Source organism: Ictalurus furcatus, chromosome 27 (genome assembly GCF_023375685.1).
Source record: "Ictalurus furcatus strain D&B chromosome 27, Billie_1.0, whole genome shotgun sequence".
In the NCBI taxonomy this organism is placed as follows: domain Eukaryota; kingdom Metazoa; phylum Chordata; class Actinopteri; order Siluriformes; family Ictaluridae; genus Ictalurus; species Ictalurus furcatus.
In genome coordinates, this window is record NC_071281.1 from 7665076 (window position 1) to 7684743 (window position 19668).

General features: G+C 40.1%; 1 protein-coding gene across 1 annotated transcript in view; it reads right to left on the minus strand.

The window, feature by feature from the left end:
- Positions 1 to 18600, minus strand: part of LOC128602698 (lysyl oxidase homolog 4-like) — a 38528-nt gene extending 19928 nt beyond the window's left edge. Inside the window, exons 1-6 of the mRNA XM_053616651.1 lie at positions 18231 to 18600; positions 16247 to 16505; positions 12470 to 13032; positions 11593 to 11807; positions 952 to 990; positions 659 to 869 (exon numbers count right to left, since the gene is read on the minus strand). Coding sequence (XP_053472626.1) covers positions 659 to 869; positions 952 to 990; positions 11593 to 11807; positions 12470 to 13032; positions 16247 to 16505 — 1287 coding nt within the window. The 5' untranslated portion in view covers positions 18231 to 18600. The remainder of the gene's footprint in view (positions 1 to 658; positions 870 to 951; positions 991 to 11592; positions 11808 to 12469; positions 13033 to 16246; positions 16506 to 18230) is intronic.
- Between the last annotated feature and the right edge of the window lie 1068 nt (positions 18601 to 19668).

A 19668-nucleotide genomic window follows, 5' to 3' on the forward strand; every position in this document is an offset into this window, starting at 1 on the left:
GGAAATGTGTTTTCTGGAGTGATTAACAACACTTCACTATCTAGCAGTCTGATGGAAGAATCTGGATTTGGTGGATGCCAGAAGAACGCTATCTACCAGAATGCATAGTGTACAGTTTGGTGCAGGAGAGGTAATGGTCTGGGGCTGTTTTTCAGGGTTTGGGCTTGATCCCTTAGTTCCAGTGAAGGGTAATGTTAGTGCTACAGCATGAAAAGATATTTTAGGCAAACATATGTTTCCGAATTTGTTGCAACAGTCTGGGGAATGTCCTTTCCTGTTCCAGCATGACAATGCCCCTGTGCACAAAGACATGGTTTGAAGAGTTTGGTGTAGAGGAACTCAAGTGGCCTGCACAGAGCCTTGACCTCAACCCCACTGAAAACCTTGAGGATGAATTGGAATGGCGATCTCGAGTCAGGCCTTCTCATCAAATTCACAATCCACAAAAAGGCAAAATTCAAAATCTCGCAGAAAGTGTTTCTAGAAGAGTAGAGGCTGTTATAGCCACAAAGGGGAGGCCAACTCCATATTAATGCTCATGGCTTTGAAATGGGATGTCCCACAAGCTCATATAGGTCTAATGGTCAGGTGTTCACATACATTTGGCCACATAGTGTATTATTATAATTGACTGCTCGTGATGAGCAGGTGTGCTCACCTGGGAGGAGGGCGGAGCTTGAGGCTGTCCAGAGATGGACAGACGGGAGAATTGCGGACCAGGTACACAGCGCACCACAGCATGCATCCCACCATTACACGGCACTTCACTACGTGCGAAAGACAGCTGAGTCTGGCATCGTGCCAAGGAGTTCTCGGCTCCTGAGCACTTCACCTTCTCCACCCAGTAGCCCTTCTTACTGACTGTAGACCTGTGAGACAGACAGAGGAAGTGAGATTTTAAGCATTTCAATAATGTGCACATTACAAGCTGAATAAAAGTTCATAACTCACCGCATGGCTGGATCCGCCATCTTGGATTCCCACTGTTTCCTGAGAGAGAAAAGATCCAATAAACCATGAAATAACCAGAATAATATACACTGACACCTCATACCAAATTTGAGCTCAATAAATATGTTCCTACGCATAAAGACAGGCTGGTAAACATGGTGTATTTTTGTGTGTTTATGTTAGGTGAAGTGCCACCAGTCCAAGATTTAGTGATTCAGACTCTTGTCTCCATGTCTTTGCCTTACAGGCAGGACTTCCAACTCCACATATACACTCACACACATGCACACACATCAGCAGAGTGCTAATTTACCTTATGGGGTCAGCTAAATAAATAGAAGCTGTATATATATGACATAGACAAAACAAGCTGAGGAGGTCTGGTGGTTTCGTGGATCCCAAACAGCCTTACAGAGATCTCAGTGTTCCCTGCTTGCAGCCAGACACCCCCTGTGTCTCTTTTTCTCCCCCTGTCTCTTCCCTCTCTCATTCTGGCATTTTTCTTATTAGTATAACACCTCTGTCACAGAAGGAACAGCACTATACATGAGCATGGAGTAAACATGTAATGAAGGCATACACAAGATGTATCACCCAAGATGTGTTTGATGCTCTTTAGTTTTGCACTGGAGCTACAAGGCTTATGTAGCTAATACTTAACAGATAAATTATAGTAGATCTCAAAATCTTTTTCATAAATACATGCACATGTCTTCATACAGTCGCTTCAAACGACATTCAACAGAGCTTATTTTTCTTTATTTCTTTCAGCTTTTCAGCATAACTGAACCCTTGAACGTTAGTGGCTTATGTTAGCCCAATGAGTGTTTGTTAGTTCTTCATTATAGTACTGGAAAAAAACATTTTAAAGGACACTGTTTGGTCACATTTTTCACAAAACAAATTAACCTTTCAATTATCTAACAACTGTAGATCACATAATACACAATTTAAAAGTCTGTTTTAAAGAGTTGACTCTGGCTACGATTTCCAGTTGTTAGTTTGCACTATGGGTGCAGCCATGACAGTGACATCATGGAGTTTCAATTCAAAGAAGTCAGAGAAAAAGTCTGATTCAGAGTGAGAATTACTGCGACTGAGTGCCGTTCATATCAAATTTTCCTGTTTGGTCAAGAATTTAACAACATATTTTGACTTCTGTTACTTGATAGCAACAGTAGCCTCATAGCTCCTGTGAAGAAGCAAAAGTCACACAACAAACATGTCTTGGTCGATTGGGTTGAGTAGGAAAATTATGTCAAAACAGTGCTATACGTGTCAAAACCATCCCTTCGGAAAACATCTTAAGCTCTTTTGTGCCTATTTAACTAAAAGAAGCAGCCGTGCAGGAGCCATGAGAGACTGCAGGAAGCTGAGACGCTAATGGGTATTTAAGCTAAATATAAGCACAGGCTACTGATGATTTCAAGCCACCAGTCTGGTGCTGATTGGGAGCCACACACCACATAATGGATGGAAGGCTTGATGGTGCTCCATATAGGGTTAACAGGGTTACAACAGAGCTGTCTTGAGTAAACTAATCATAGACTGTCACCTTTTAGTCTGAAGCTAAAAGGAAACTGTTAATCTAGCTATAAATTATACATATCATGCTAATACAGGACACTATTCATCAAACAATGTCAGGGCATTATGTACATTTACAGGCCTGCATCTCAGGTTGTGCCACACACACACTGCCATGAGAGAAGCAAGCCTCACACACACTGCTATCTACCCAGGAGATTCACACACATCATGTGTGTGTTGGTGGTCTGGTCTGGTTTAGGCCATGGTTTTTGCAGAAGTGCTCATTTGCCACTTGTACACCTACGAGAGGTTTTCATGAGCTGCTCACAAAGAACTGGAGAACTTAGAAAGAAAAGGAGAGGAAAAGAGTTTAGAAAAGGTTCAGAGGAAGTGAAGTCATTTTCGAAATATAAATTTAGTCATCTAACTAGTGTTTTTATATGAAGTAGCCCCTGGGAAAGTTCATCAAGGGCACAATGGCAGAAACCCTCAAACCACGGACTTACTGAGTCATTGCTAATTTCTTTAGTGGCTGATCTGTGTTCGGGAGGAGCGATGGCTGTATTACCCTTGCTTTAATGTGGTTTCACAGTAAGCATGACTGACAGGAGACACTGTCTGTGTGAGTGGTTTTGCATTTAGTGTGAGAGGGGGAAAGTTTTGTAGGGGAAAGAGGGAGAGTTTTGTAGACTGTAGTAACGCAGGTGCAAATGACATTAATCTGACCCTGGAGCACCCTGTTTGCACCAGACAAGTAGTGAAAGTATGAAAATGATCCTCCACTACTTTAATTGCAGTCACTTAAGATCATAGACACATTTCTGAGCATGTGAATCAGCGTGGAATTGTGAAAGACTTACACAACACATACTACTTTTGCCCTGACACCACTACTTTTAAGAGCTAATTTTAGGCAAACATCTACTTATGCCTTTATCTGACTTATACCTTGTATATCTATATCCATACATGCACAGTGCTAGTGACTGGAGGGTTGTGGTTTCAAAGTTCAGCGGGGCAGAGAGCCATTGTTGGGCCTTTGTTCTTGGATTGTATTCTGCCTCAGCTACTTATGCCTTTATCTAAGATGGAGAGATGTCTCTCCTCACCTCCAAATAAAATGCCAGTAGCTGGATTGGCAAAGACAGGTAGGTAGGTAGGTAAATAAGTGTGAATGTGAGTGTTCATGGACCCTTGTGCTCTGAGGGTGAATTCCTGCCTTACACACAACATTCCGGGGGTAAGCGCTGGATCCTCTACGACACTGAGCAAGCTAAATCGACTGTACTGTATATTAGTGAAGCACTTGAATTACCAAACTATGTAGCTGGTTGTTTCTGTTGTTTTGTTTTGTTTTTCAGTTTGGTTAATGTTTCACTTCAAGAGCAAAGTTGCATTATGTGGAATTTATGGGTTAAAATTCAGGGCTCACCTACTAGTAGCTACATCATCCTACAAAATATAAACAGTGTTGTTTCTTACTAACTAGCTATATCAACTTCCTGTCAAATATTGAAACCGCTATTTCATCAGTTTACTCCATTTTATCAAATAATGCTCCATTAATTTCTCCACGAATGAGCCTGGACAGTCACAATAACTCCTGCTCAATCTAGATTACATTACAATGTTTAAAATCAGCAATAATATCCAATCAGTGTCATCCAGACTTATATTTGGAAATATTCTGCACTTTCAAACACCAACTGTAGATATGCACAATAGCCATCCAGCACAAACAAGAATATTTATACCCTACACCAAGAGAAATTGCAGGAAAAATGGCCTGGATTCAAAATTCTTATGGTTGCCCCTCATACATGTAATGCCTCCCAAAATGTGACTTGTGATGGAAAGAAAAACCACACTAAATCCCGCTTGACACTTAAAAGTCTGACAGCATTAAAATGTGACCCAGACCATCCTATTCAGTTTAGGAGTCAAAATCCCACTTCCACCACCACAGGCAGCCCAGAAGAGTTCATTCTGGCGTAACTTTTTCTAAATGTTCTAAAACGTGTCTAAGAAACACGTGCTCTTTCTAGAGAATAGCTTAGTCTGTTCTTCAGAAAAGTAAGGACTGCTGAAAGGAAGGCTTTTGAATAGCAAAGTGTTGCTGTATTTAGCCAGCCAGCTATGAAAATGCAATGTACTGCATGCAACCACAAAGAAAACAGTGTCAATCTTCAATATTTAGTAAAGGGGATTTAATAAAATGTTGGGCATTTAAATTGGCTACATAAACACCATCCAAAAGGCGAGAAATGGCTTTTCTTCTCTCAAACACAAACCTTTCTTTAACCAAAATGATGGCAAGAGAGCGCCGAGGCTTTAACGGCCACATGGGCGAGGTCCTGTGCTGACACAGCCAAATCGAACACGGCTATTAAAACGCAGTCAGAGACGTTGCCGCAGGATACCACCTTATAATTACTGGAGTTTGAGCAGTGCGTCCCAGCCTGAGAGGAACACAGCTCGGAGCTCAAAGCCGAGACGTGACACGAGGCCGGAAGCCTGAACCGCGAAGAGAGTAAACCTCAGAGAACGGACATCAGACTGTTCAGCAAAAAGACAAAAGTACAACACGTACTTGATCTAGCCAAATATTTAGATGATCCAAGGTTTCATATTATTTTATAGTATTTTAGTTTGTCATTTTTTGTGTATTCAAATTCTTGTTAATGGATGCTGTGCTGTGTTTTCCATTTCTGGGGTTCCTTCTAACATGTTGCATCTTTTAATGATAGCGTCAAGCTACCCATGCAGTGTTCCCTGGGTTCTAACAGAATCAGCGGAGATGATAAGCGTAAGACATGTTCTGTAGCTTACTGTTACACAATTATGACATGATCAGTTTGAGCATCTTTGCAGATTATTTGTTTATATTTCCAATGCTAATGCCAACGAGGAATTTTGTGATTTTGGCCCAAAGGTGACCTACAGTCTGGAGGACTATCAACAGCATTATAGTCCATCACAAATCAGCCATTTTCCAACATCCCAGATCCAAGACTGTTCTTGCAGAATGTAATCACAGAAGCATATGTACGGCATTTAGTTGAACATGTATGTTGAGAAAATCCGGCCTGCGCATCAAACTGTATGCATAAACCAGGAATAAAAACCTTTCAGAAGATGATAAATATCATGTCTAAATATACAATTCAGTCAACAAAATCTTGTTTTAAAATCGAATTAAACTGTGCTAAATTTATCAAATATCATGGTACACGGTCCTGTAATTACATATTCCAGTCACATAAAACAGACTTACTATCATCTCTCTCCAAAAGTACAGAAGTTTTGGAGGCAGCTACAAACACAAACAAATAAACAAGGCCACATAGGCTATACTGTCATCCCACAATGACCACAACTAAAAGAAAGTGATACCGGTCACGCAGAGATTGGATTTTAGATTGGATTTTAGTGAACTCTGAGGTGCGATGGTTCATTTTTAGATTGAATGGACAGTATGAAAATGGGTTTACACTTAAATGGGCTTACTGTAGCTACTCGGATGCTGAAAATTTGTCGTAATCGTAACCAAAGTTGGAAATCAAAAAACGTTTTTTGCTCATAACCTGGATAAAAAACATAGATGGAGAATACAAGAATTAGTCTACTTAAACACATTAATAAATATAGAGTTATTCATACTTGCTTATGTAGGACAGTAAAGGATAATGTTCTGCAGTAGTTACCAGAAGGTTCTGAGGTCAAATCCCAGAACTACCATAGAACCACTGCTGAATCCATGAGCATGACCCTGAACTGCTTCAAAGGTGCTGTACCATGGCTGGTCCTGCACTCTGACCCCAATTCACTTACAAGTTCCCAAGTAATTTGTTGTATTATATACTTTTTATACGTGCAAAGACAAAAACAGACCACTACACTGCATTTATATTATAGTTCATTAATTTAGTAAGATTAAACATGTTTAAAGTCTAAATGAACTATAAGTGGAAAAAAAAACCACCAAATCACTGACTTTAATAATAAAATAAAATAACCAGCTCGATGGAAACTTGTGTTCATATTTCAACAGATTTGAACATTACATATAACATGCCTCATTACTTTTAAGACTAAAGTGAGCAATTCAAGTATATTAATATTTTAATTCTGTTTGATACTTTGCGCTGGATGCTCAGAGGAATATTTCTTAAATGGGTTTCTTTGTATTATGTAATGGTGCTACTTTGTCTCCTGCCAAAGTTTGGCCATTTAAGCTTCAACAAACCTGGAAAGAACAACAGCTTTGTACTGTAATCTAGACCTTAGTCTTCTTACTTAGTATAACTTTAATTTAGTGGTTACATTCAATGCCATTTTTATTTCTGGTTCGCATAACAAGGTATTTCTGGACAGAAATTAACATGCACTTTCTCTGGGCATAATCATATGTTATAGCAGCAGCACTCAGTGTGCTTCCTTTCCATGTGGGACTCATGAATGGTCACTAAGATATTATATAATGATTGTGTTTATATATGGTCATTATCCAATTTTGGCAGTTAACAGATTATTCAAATGGTCATGTAAACAGCATACTGTAAAATCATATATCAAATTAAAGCTATTAGCATATTTCTTAGAAATGAGGAAAAAAGAACCCTGGATTTTTGCCCAATAATCAGAGAAAAACAACCTTTGGTCACTTATGTGCTCTCATTATCAGATTTTTTAAGTGAGTGTAAATACTGCGTGAATTAAGGTTGTAAACTGATTATTTGCAGTTAGATTTTTGCACATTTGTTTAATTTTAACGTCCTATTCAAGCCTAAATACCAAATAAGAATGGTAAGCTTTATGATCGGACTTAAAATGCATCTGAGTAGTACGTTTATGCTACTGTACTGGTTTTCAGATCTTAAAGACTTTTTGTCACTCATCTAAGACTTTTAATGAATAGAGAAAAGTCAGCATTAAATCCATGATTCACACAAATGACATCACACTGCAATGACATTTGGATGTGGAGTTAATTCAATGGAACCCACCCAAGTAAAGATGTCAGGATAGCGTTGTTAATATATAATATAGTGGTATTGCAAACCTCTTCTGTTCAGAGATGACTCCTTTACTCTGCTTTCTCACTAATTAAGACTTTTTCTGAGTCTTCTCTGTGCAGAAATGCAAACATTGTTGGGCTTAGAAAAGGCCCCCTCCCCTTATATAAATATACATTTGCAGGTATAAGTAGACTGCTGACACTTGATCTGAGAAAATGTCCCATCAAGTTCTTGTTTTGGTGTCTGGTCTTTTGCATGCCAGAGTTTTGCGTGGATCTAAAATCTACTCAAGTTCTATGGCGGATAATGTGGGAAATTTCCCAGCATTCAGTATAACTGATGAAGTCCCTTAGACGAGTGACAGTACTGTATGACAAAGTGTGGGCTGCACCATTATGTGTGGGTGTGGGTGTGAATCTCCTTTCGGCCTTTTTAACCACTTGCTATCACAACACTACAGATCCGATCTAACCCAAACGTCGCTCCTAATTACAGGCCGACCTAGGTCTTTAAAGAAAACTGTTGATTTTACTCTGACACAATGTACTTTCTTCATCACAGCGTTTACATGAGATGAAACATCCATAAACATACTCCCTCATCTATCCCAGTGTGGGTTTAGCCTAGGACGCTATTTTGCCAAGCCTCAACCCTTATCACATAATTTTGACAAAAACAAATCCATGGAGACAATCATCACACACCCCTTCTTATAACACTGGCTAAATTTCCTCTGTCAGCTGTTTGATGTGGAGACTATGATGGCAACAACCTTTAGATTAACACACTTGCAATCAGTGGATGGGACCGTGACCACATGTTTCCTGTTAAATACTCAAGATGAGGACATGAGATCTTTCTACATGGAGATGATATACAACGCCAGTATACAGCTGAGGAAATTGGGATGGAAGCAGCAGATGACGTGGTGTGACCTCAAAGTGAGTGAGGAAGGACTGAGATGAACAGGGCAGTGGTAAGCCAGTGGTTACATTTCTGTGCCATTACCATTTTTAGCTCCTAAAAACAAAAGGATTCACTGTTTTTCAAGCAACATTCTACATCATAATGAGAAATGTAATGTAGAAGTAGGGAAGACAACAAAACACAGAGTGACAGTGGATACTCGGTTCAGCTAGTTAGCAGTCAAGGAGATGACAGGCAGGTGTTGATGGTGGTATTAGTATAAAGGTTGAAGCCTTGGAACCGTATGTGTTTGAGCAGAGTGTACAGATGAAATGGTGAGAGAACTCGACAGACTAAAGGATGAAAGGCTTGTTGCACTAGTCGCTTTTTTGGTAGAGATTAATTCCCACTGGCACGACTATCAGTGGGTAGTCAAATCATGTTGATGGAAGAATTTTAAATAAAAAGTCAGCTCAGAATTTAATCATAAAATAAATCTTCTGCACCACTGAAAATTACATAATGATTATAAATATTGCTATGCAGTTGTTTAAAGTGTATTTTTACTTTAAGGTTGTGAGTTTAAAGATTGCCAGTGAGCCATTGTTGGATTCTTGAACAAATTTTTAACCCTACTCAGCATCTTAAATACTGTTACCCTGTGCTTGGATCATATTATTATAAGTTGCTTTGATAACAGTGTCTAATAAATGAATAAATATTTATGTTTTATGTGTTTTGGCCTGTAAGAGGCCGAAATACAGGTGTGAGAGATGGACAAAGAAAAGTGAAAACATTTAAGCTGATTAAATCCTGAGACTGAAGCAGCACGCAACCTTTTTCATAACATTGACTACATTTCCTCTATCAGCTTTTTGATCTCGAGATCATGATGCAAACGCAGACGCAATCAGTGGAAAGGGGCCTTGACAACATGTTTCTGCCTAAATGCCACTAAATGCATGTGGCCATGCATGTTTTTTTTTTTTTGTTTTTTTTTGTGGAAAATAAATATACACTCCCAAACAAGAGATTCAAGGTATGATTGTATCGGGACAAACTATAGGAATGATCCACCAAAGATCAAAAACAGTAATGAAAGATGGAAATAAATATATAAATAAACATATAATAATGTTTAAATAAATAAAATAAAATAAATAAATAACCTTAAAATGGAATAATATATATTCCATGTTATTCTTACTGAAATGGTCCAGTACATAACTGGCAAACGGAGTGTTGACAGGAGTGCTGACTTCAAAAGTCAGGAAGGAAGGAAGGAAGGAGAAAACAACAATTCATGAAATGGAAAAGTACATTAGCCAGTGTTGATTTTTCAGCACGTAGTCTGTCTAATTTAGGGGGTTTGGAGTGCAGGGTATAACTTCCAGAAAAAGGACCTGTGGTAAAGTATAAAGACAGAGAGAAGCTGCATTTTCCAGGCTGCTGTCTATTTATGGCTGGGGGCAGGCACATGGTGTGGATGATTTAGTGGGCTGCTCAAGGATTTCCAGTTAAAGGAAAAGTAAAGTAGAGGAGGAATAACTGACAGGAGATTAAAATGGCTATAGTTTGGGTGAACAACCATGAATCTTTCATGATATATGCAGAGAAAATACACTGAGGTGACAAATGTACTTAATTCGACAAAGACGGAGAAAGAGACACGTAGTGTATATTTCCACTCAACATACAGGACATTAAAAAACACAAACGCATGGCTTAAGTGAGAGCAGTAGCTTGTTTCATAAATACATCTACACAGATGATACTATTCCTGTACACTATCTCCAATGTTACTGATAGCCTGCAGCATGATCTGAGATGAACAAAAAAATACATCAAAACGTGTCACGCACAGATCTGGCTACATTATATGGCCAAATGTTTGTGGATAAACCGAGGTGTGGGTCTTCCCCAAACTGTTGCCACAAAGTTGGAAGCACACAATTGTATAGGATGACTTTGTATGCTGTAGCATTAAGATTTCCCTTCACTGCAATTAAGAGACCCAAACATGTTCCAGCATGACAATGCCCCTGTGCACAAAGCAAGCTCCATGAAGACATGGTTTGTCAAGAAAAGTGGAGTGGAAGAACCGACTGGAAACCGAGTGGCCTGCACAGAGCCCTGACTTAAATCCCAGTGAACACCTTTGATGAACGCTGACTGCACTCCAGGCCTCCTCACCTGACATCAGTGCCTGTCCTAACTAATGCTCTTGTGGCTAAATGGGCAAATCTTCCAGCCACACTCCAAAATCTAGTGGAAAGCCTTCCAAGAAGAGTGGGGGTTAATATACCAGTAAAAAATGGGACTAAACCTGGAATGAGATGTCCAAAAAGTACATATGGGTGTGATGGTCACGTGTCCACATGCGTTTGGCCATATAATGTATACTGGGATGACTGGATCACTGATCCGTATTAAGGCTTTTGAAACTGGAAGAGGCTTGACATTTTTGTTTCTCTAAAACGGTTCATAGGGGAATCTGCATTTTAGAGTGGATTTAGACAATGTTATGAAAATCATTCCAGCAAGAAACATGTATTTTTTTAATAATTGTAGTTTTTTTAGTGGGAAAATGGGATATTATAAGGTTTAAGCTTTAAAGTGCTTTATTCATACAATAAGCCAAGTTAGAGAATATATACCAAATTAACCATCAACCCCAGCATTGCCATCCCAACTCTGACCTCAAATCCCATCTCTTAGAGTTCTATTACTTCTATCCAAATTCTTGCACATGTTGATTTGAATAACTGTTCCAGTATTGCAAGTATTTTGACAAAATTCCTTGAGTATCGTAAACTATATAGACTTATAAATACTTCTATATATACTACAGACTAAATATATATTCCTAGTATACTATGAAGTCAATAATGTGTCCATTTACTTTGCACCAAGGAATACAACAGGTATTCTGCAAGAATAACTTAGTCCTCTGCATAGGTGTCCGTCCACACCAGTTTTTCTATCCCATGTCTAAAAACATTGACATGCCCATAATCCAGTGACTGTATTAGATTATTAGGAATGTAAATGGATGTAGGATATAAATATAAATATGAAGTAGCATATTGCCCATACTGCAGTAGTTGTGCCCTAGGGGTATAAATAAAACAACTGAATAAAAAAGGGGAATGCAAATGAAGAAGATGGAACTGGGCAGTTAACTTACTTGTACAAGCGCTCATTGTGCTGCTCTGCTTTTGGATATCCCAGCATCCCACACACCACTCTACTGCTGCTCAGATCCCAGCCAAGGTTACAAACGTGTCTCCATCTCCCAGCATGCTTCACTTCAAGCACCCCTTCCGTTACCATTGCAGCGCCCCGAGTAGCAGGCAAAACTGGGCGGAGTCGAACCACTTCCAAACTCACTCTTCCTACACTCTGCAGAAAGAGGAATGCAGATTGGTCTTTCATTTCATCCTGTGTTCTCAAAACAATAGTACAACTTTCATCTTCAGTGTACCGTAGAATATATGGACCAATGAGAAAGCAAGTACAATAAATGTTTGGGTTCAGTGGAATTCTAGTCGCACTGAAAAATGTCAGTGCTCCTAGCAAAATAATTGTTGGTGCATGCCAAGACATGACAGATGGTGGAGGTAGATTGTCTGGTAAACAGTAATTAAAAGCAATTGAAGGTTTTCTTAGGGTAAACCTAGAGCCACTAGACTGTAGTAAGACATAAATATGATACAAAAACAAACTAAACTAGTCAAATGTTAAGGGAATAAAATTTAATGGTATTTTGTTGGCAGTGTTACAATATTTGGGCTATGATGGCTCAAAAGTGGTGTTTGGGGGTGTTATGATAGTTTCATTGCTTTGTAATCTAGTGTGCCTGGAGGATGTGGGTTATACCAATGACAATGATAGTAAATGGGTTAAATAAAAATCAGAGTCAAACAGTGCAATCAGGGAAACTGTTGAATTACAGATCAGTGAATGAACTACCAAACAAATTAAAATACTGTCATGTTACATTACCACACTAGAATTTACTGTTCAGATAGGATCAATGCCGTTCAATACAATGTTCGTCATACCTGTTCCACAGTGTTTGTGAAATCAGTGTTCATTCTGTTGTCATGCTCTACATTGGGGTCTGACTGTTCAGACCTGGGCACCGGACCCGACTGTAGAGCTCCAGATCTCTCGGGGCCGGAGGACTGGGCGAAAGGTCTGGGTTGACTGTCCTGATTGCGTCTGTATGATGCCCCACTGCGTAGATAATTGGGCAGTTCGTGCCCTTGTGGCACCGAGTTTTCTTGCCTGTGTGCGGCTGCATTATCATAGCTGTTCCTGCGCAATTGGATCTGATGGCCGTGTGGTGAGGAGGAGGCTGGAGAGCTCCGGGCAGAGTTTCTGTTCAAGGCAATCTCATGGCCTCGCCTGTTGTATGCGCTCTCTCGTGAGCGAGGTACAGCAGTAGCAGGCTGTGCAGATTCACTATAACGGGGTACATGGCCCTGGCGTGGGCCCTGTTGGGTACACACAACCCCCAGGTCCTCAGCGTGGGTGCAATCATTTACACCCCAGCCGTTAGAGCGACAGTCAGAGAGAGAAGTCTCTGTGCCTTTACACACCACATTATCCAACCAAATTGGACCTTGAATGTGAAGAAAGACACAAGAAAGGCAAGTTAAACTCATAATCCTTTTATGAAAGCAAAGGAAAAACACTTATAAGCTTAGCTGGAATTAATGAGTAAAAGTGCCGATGCAACCTGATAAAGAGGAAAACATATGCACAAAAACACACACATACAGTCAGGTCCATAACTATTTGGACAGTGGCACAATTTTCTTAATTCTGTCTCTGTGCACCACTACAGTTGATTTGAAATAAAGCAATTAAGATGTGACTGAAAAGTAGAATTTCAGCTTTAATTTGAGGGGTTTAACAAAATACTGCACTAACTGTTTAGGAATTACAGCCTTTATTTTTTTTACGGAGACCCTTACAAGCTCAAAAGTAATTTGAAAATTGAATGATAAGCAGTTTCATGGCCAGGTATGGCCTGTTTCCTCGTTATTTCATGACAAATTAAAGAGATAAAAGGTCTGGAGTTGATTCCAGGTGTTGAATTTACATTTGGTAGCTGTTCATGGGAACTCGCAATATGTTGCCCAAAGAGGTGTCGATGCAGTTGAAAAAGGCCATCAATAGGCAGAAAAAGACAAAACAGACCTATCAGAGGGATAGCAGAAACTTTAAGAGTGGCTAAATCCACAATTTGGTACATTCTTAAAAATAAGGAATGCACTGTTGAGCTCAGACCATGGAAGGCGACTAAAGTGGATGATTGTAGAATTCTTTACTTGGTGAAGAAAAACCCATTCACGACATCTAGCCAAATCAAGAACACTCTCAAGGAGGTAAACATATCATTGTCAAAGTCTACAATCAAGAGACGCCTTTATGAATGTAAATACAGACGGTTTACCTCAAGATGCATACCACTGGTAAGACTCAAGAACAGAAAGTCCAGGTAAGACTTTGCTAGAGAACATCTTAATACAGCCCGCCCAGTTCTGGAATAAGATTCTTTGGACTCATGAAAGTAATATTAACTTGTACCACAATGATGGGAGGAGAAGAGTATGGAGAAAGAATGGAAGAGCTCATGATTCAAGCATACCACACCATCTGTCAAACATGGTGGAGGAAGTGTTATGGCATGGGCATGTACGGCTGCCAATGGAACTGGGTCACTGGTGTTTATTGATGATGAGACTGCTGATAGAAGCAGCAGGATGAATTCCGAAGTGTAAGTATATACTTTCTGCTCAGAGTCAGTCAAATACTGCAAAACTGATAGGATGGCGCTTCAAAGTACAGATGTATAATGACCCAAAACATACCGTGAAAGCAACCCCATGGATTCTCAAGGCAATGAAATGGAATTTTCTTAAATGTCACCTGACCTCAATGCAATTGAGCATGCGTTTCACAAAACTGAAGGCAGAAAGACCCACAAACAAGCAGCAACTGAAGGAGGCTGGAGTAAAGGCCTGGCAAAGCATCTCAAGGAAGGAAACTCAATATTTGGTGATGTCTATGGGTTCCAGACATCAGTAATCATTAACTGCAAAGTATTTGCATCCATGCATAAAAAAATCTTATATTTATGATTGTTAGTTTGTCCAATTACTTTTGAGCCTATGAAAGTGGGGGGACTATGTAAAAAAAGGTTGCAATTCCTAAATAGTTAATGTAATATATTTGCTAAACCCCTTGAAATAAACCTGAAAGTTTACACTTTAATCACATCTAGATTGCTTCATTTCAAATCCATTGCAGTGGGGCACAGAGGCAAAATCACTAAAATTCTGTCGCTGTCCAAATACTTATGGACACGACTGTGCACAGGCAAGATACTGAAAACTGCAAGGAAAGAAGAGGGCTTGACTTACAGGGAAACCTGTAGTTGAAGAAATTAAGTTTCTCTAGAGCAATAAAGGGTGAAGGATGGAGCGCAATTGTTAAAAATATATTTCAGTTTCTCATTTCAGTTTATTATATAATAATAAAAAATGGCATTGAATAAACCTCCAAGCTATCTCTCCCAAGTCTCTCTGTTGTTGTATTTCTCTGTTGTCTCTTACATGCCAATTACACCATTTTGGTTCCCACAAGCTCGCAGACGTCTTGTACTGTGTGCATTTTTAGCATATAATCTGTACAAACTGTTCTATGACAAAATTTCAAACCTCAAGCAAGTTTTGTTTTTGCTAAAATGTCAATTAGCTTGCCCTGGTTAGCTTGAACTCTGTTATCTGATGCTGAATGACCCAGTAGAACCCAGGCCCTAAAGGAAGGCCCTGAATAATTCAGGCGGCCCAGAACTGGAAAGGGGTCATTGAACATGTGTCATAATGCAGAAACTGTTGGTGGCGAAATCAACGCTGTATTTTACTGTAAAACTTGAGCAGCACTGAAGAGGAACAGCTGTGGGGCTGTCTGTTTTGACTGGGATGCTTTATATTGTTTGCTATTGCTTGATGTTTATGTTAAGCTTTGTTGGATGGCACAAGGCCGTACACTGTAAGCCAGTCCCTCGAAGGAATTTGACACTATATATCATAGAATTTTTTTTTAGTTCTGCTTTTGCCTTTTCATGTAATAGATTTTATTTATAAGAAAATCATTTTGAAAATCTATTATTCTATTATGCGAACTATAGTCATATGCAGCGCTGCGATGTAAAGCCTAACAACTTGCAGTAACAGTGAGACAGCTACTCAAGTACTCAGTCTAAGAGTTATTGCGGTGTGTTTGTTTTGTGGTGCGTTTATCCATCCATTTTCTATACCGCTTATCCTACTGGGTCACGGGGAACCTGGAGCCTATCGCAGGGAGCATGGGGCACAAGGCGGGGTACACCCTGGACCGGCTGTGAATCCATTGCAGGGCACAATCACATACATTCATTCACTACGGACACTTTGGACATGCCAATCAGCCTACCATGCATGTCTTTGGACTGGGGGAGGAAACCGGAGTACTCGGAGGAAACCCCTGCAGCACGGGGAGAACATGCAAACTCCGCACACACAGAGCCACGTTGGGAATCAAACCCCCGCCCCTGGAGGTGTGAGGAGAACATGCAAACGTGACTCAAATCAAGTTATGCTGAAATAATGGCCAATTTAGCTATTAGCAGCCCAAGTTTCAGTAGTAGTAGCTGCAGAGCAAGTCACCTTTAGGCTTTTTTAGGTTTTTTTCTTTAATTAATAAAAACAGCAGGTTTGTAGTTGGGGGGGGGGGGGGGGGGGGGGGAGTGTTCCTCTTGTGGACGCCCTGAGACACACACGTCTTACCTCGACCCTGTCCGAATCTGGCACTGTGTGCCCACGTTAGACCTTGTCCGTAACCGAGTTCTCGGCAGACCACATTAGCCAGGTTGATATCCACCTCGTCGTCACACACCGAGCCCCACACTCCATTATGAAACACCTCGACTCGGCCCTCGTGTACTCCTGAACCGCCCTCCAGACGCACCTTGAACCCTGGTGGCACTCCGTGCGCGAGCGGCAGGAGAATACACAGTGCGAGGGCTAAGGTCAGCATCGTCTCCATCTGAAATCCAGAAGGCGTGAATGAAGGTTAATGACATTTCAGAATGACAACCAAAAATTGTTCACGCACTTTAATCAGCCGAGTCAGTGTTTCCTCGCAAGCTGGTTTCCAGCTGCAATTATTGAAGGAGGAAATCTAGTCTAGCCACAGGGGCTAACAGGAAGCTTCAGATTCAATCTGGAAGTACACAAACTTCTGCTTTCTTTACACCTGTATCTCTCTCTCTCTCTCTCTCTCTCTCTCTCTCACACACACACACACACACACACACACTGTGCACTGCATAGTGTTCATGCAATTATCCAGTTAGCCAATCGTGTGCCAATGCAAAAATAAATCAGATACAGGTAAAGGGCTTCAAACATGAGAATGGGGAAAAACTTTGACTATAAAACAAATTTTTTTAGTGAGCAACAGTTCTGCAGGTGTAAACACCTTGTTGTTGAGAGAGATCAGAGTAGACCTCTTGTCTGACATGAGTGGAACCCAGTGGGTTCTTCTGCTGTTGTAGACCATCTGATGCATGGTTTGTTCTGAGATGCTTTTCTGATCACTATTCTGTATAGCATAGTTATTTGAGTGACTGTGGCCTTCCTGTCAGCTCGAACCAGTCTGACCATTCTGTCCTCTATCATCAAATAAAAAAGGTGTTTCTGCCTCAGGACTGCCACCCACTGGATGCAAACACTAGAGACTGTTTTGTGTGAAAAGCCCACAAGATCAGCAGTTTCTAAATCACATATCTGGCATATATAGATTTCACTCTTTTAGGTAAACCTTTCAGTTTAGGGTTTAGGGTTGGGCTCATGTTTAATGTTAGGTTAGTTTTTTTGGTTTGAGTTAGAGATTAGGGTTAGTAAAAGTTTATGGTTAGGGTTTCTATTTAGATGTGTTATCTCATATTGTTGCAGCTGCACAATGAAATTTAGTAATTTTTTGAAACCGTCCAATGCGACTATCTTCTATTTATCAACCATGTTCTATCTTCATATTTATCTGCAACTACACGTCATGACCTATGCAGGTAAAGATGAAGAACTGTGGTAGAGGAGCTAGAATTTCTTTTACGCATGGAGTTCAATGCTCTGTGGATGTTGTGATGCCAGTCCAGATCTGCTGCACACTCCCACAAAACCATAAAACACTCACAGTGCATTTTCCAGTGACTGACTTATAATTAGCAATCCAAATATTTCTCTACTCTTCCAGAAAACTCCCAAGGGTGAGAATCAGACTGCAGCATTGGAGCAGTGGCAAAACAACCATGAAATCAAACAGAGAGCAGGAGAGAGAGAGAAAGAGAAAGAGAAAGAAGGGAGAAGGAGAAAAAGAAAAACAGTACTATAAGTAGAACCCCCGTCATCACAAACTGACCAGCTAATACCACAGCTATTGTTATTATTATACCGCTATTTGAGACCATGTGAGATACAGCTTGATATTTAATGTTGCAGATATTAAGACTCTGTCTGGTGTGTAACAGGTTGATGCATCTTAAAACCAGTGGCACATTTGGTTTGAATCAACACAGCATGCCAAGTGCCAACTCACTGAGAGCTATGAAATGGCAAAAACAGTGGGTGACAAGTGCATGGGGTTGAAAAAAAAAAAACAGGATGAGAGAAATAATAGAACAAACAGGGTGAGAGAAATAACACAAAAGAATATAAAATGATGATGAGAGAGAGAGTAAGGAGAGAGAAAAGAGAGATGAGTTCTACTCACCTGTTAGAAGAGGCTCCTGTGATGAACCACCAGAGCTTTTTCACAGCGATTCTGACTGAGAAGAACAGAGGGTGCGTGAGGGTTTCGGGATCTGGTTTTCTCTCCCTCTGGCTTTCTCGTTCCCTCCCTCTCTACTTCTTCTCTGTTCTTGTTCCCTCCTTCCCTTTCCATCTATTTCTCCACCCCAGGTCTGTTTTTCAATTTCTTTTGCTTGGTCTTTGTATTTATTCTATACAATACACTTCCAGAAATTAATGTTAATAAATGGTGCCTTTTAGGGTACAAACACTTTTTGGGCATGTCTCGTGTACCTTTAGTGCACCCTACTGACTTTAGAAAGTATCAAACCTTTAAAACTCATTTATGATGCATAATTGGACCTTATGAACCTTTCAGGGTGTGATTACAGGGTGCAGGTTTTTTTTTATTTTTCAAAAACATGAATGTAGAAAAGACTATACAGAAAAATCACTGGCATGTCTGGTGTAAAACACTATTGCTCAGGCAGCACCTGTCAAACATTCTGCTCAATACACAGTACATCTAATAAATAATTCGTTGTTTTTATTTTTACTTTTCATAAGCGCAAGGCTGCTTTAGAATCGGCAGTATTACACATATGATTTCGGAAAGGAAAAAAAAAGCATTTCAAAAACCCACCACATCAAAATGTCAAAGAAACACAAAACACTGCTAGAGTGATAGCACAGGGAGAAGAAATGAGTTCTAAAAGTTGAGATTCAAAGGCAAAAAAAAAAAAAACGCTGATTATTCTTGGAGAAGGAACTCCACAGTGTGGGAACTATAATGGTAAAAGACACGCCATCCATGGAAGGCTGTTATCTTGAAACCACAAGCAAAGCAGGTTCAGATGACTTTAAGGCAGAGGTTCTTAAAGTGGGGTCCTGGGAGTCCCAGGGATCTGTGAAGAATAGCTAGGGGGTCTGTGATTTAAATTATTTATTCATTCATTTGCAGTGGTGGGTGTAATCCAAACCTCTGGAAATCAAAAACATGTATGCCTTCAAATAATGTCAACTTGATGTTCTGTTTTTGGAACATTCAGGAATAAACAGAGCAATGGATCTAATAATAAGACAAACATATATTAATAATGTGTCCTTTATTTTTTCCATAACCATTCACTCTATTGTCAGGAGATCGCAAGTTCAAATCCCAAAGATGCCACAGTCATTCATGGCCTGGAGCCAAGGGAGCAAAACTGGTCATGCTCTCTGGGAGGGATGGCAAGCTCTATCGCCTCTGTCAATGACTATAGCATCTGTAAGACCATATATGCAAAAGATATCTCTTTCCTCCGAATGTGTTACTCTGCCCTGTGGTGCAGCAAGAGCAACAGTTTGAAATCATGGTTGACATGGTTGACTTCACGTGTCTCAGAGAAAGCATGTGTTATGCTTCATCCTCCCAGTTCGGT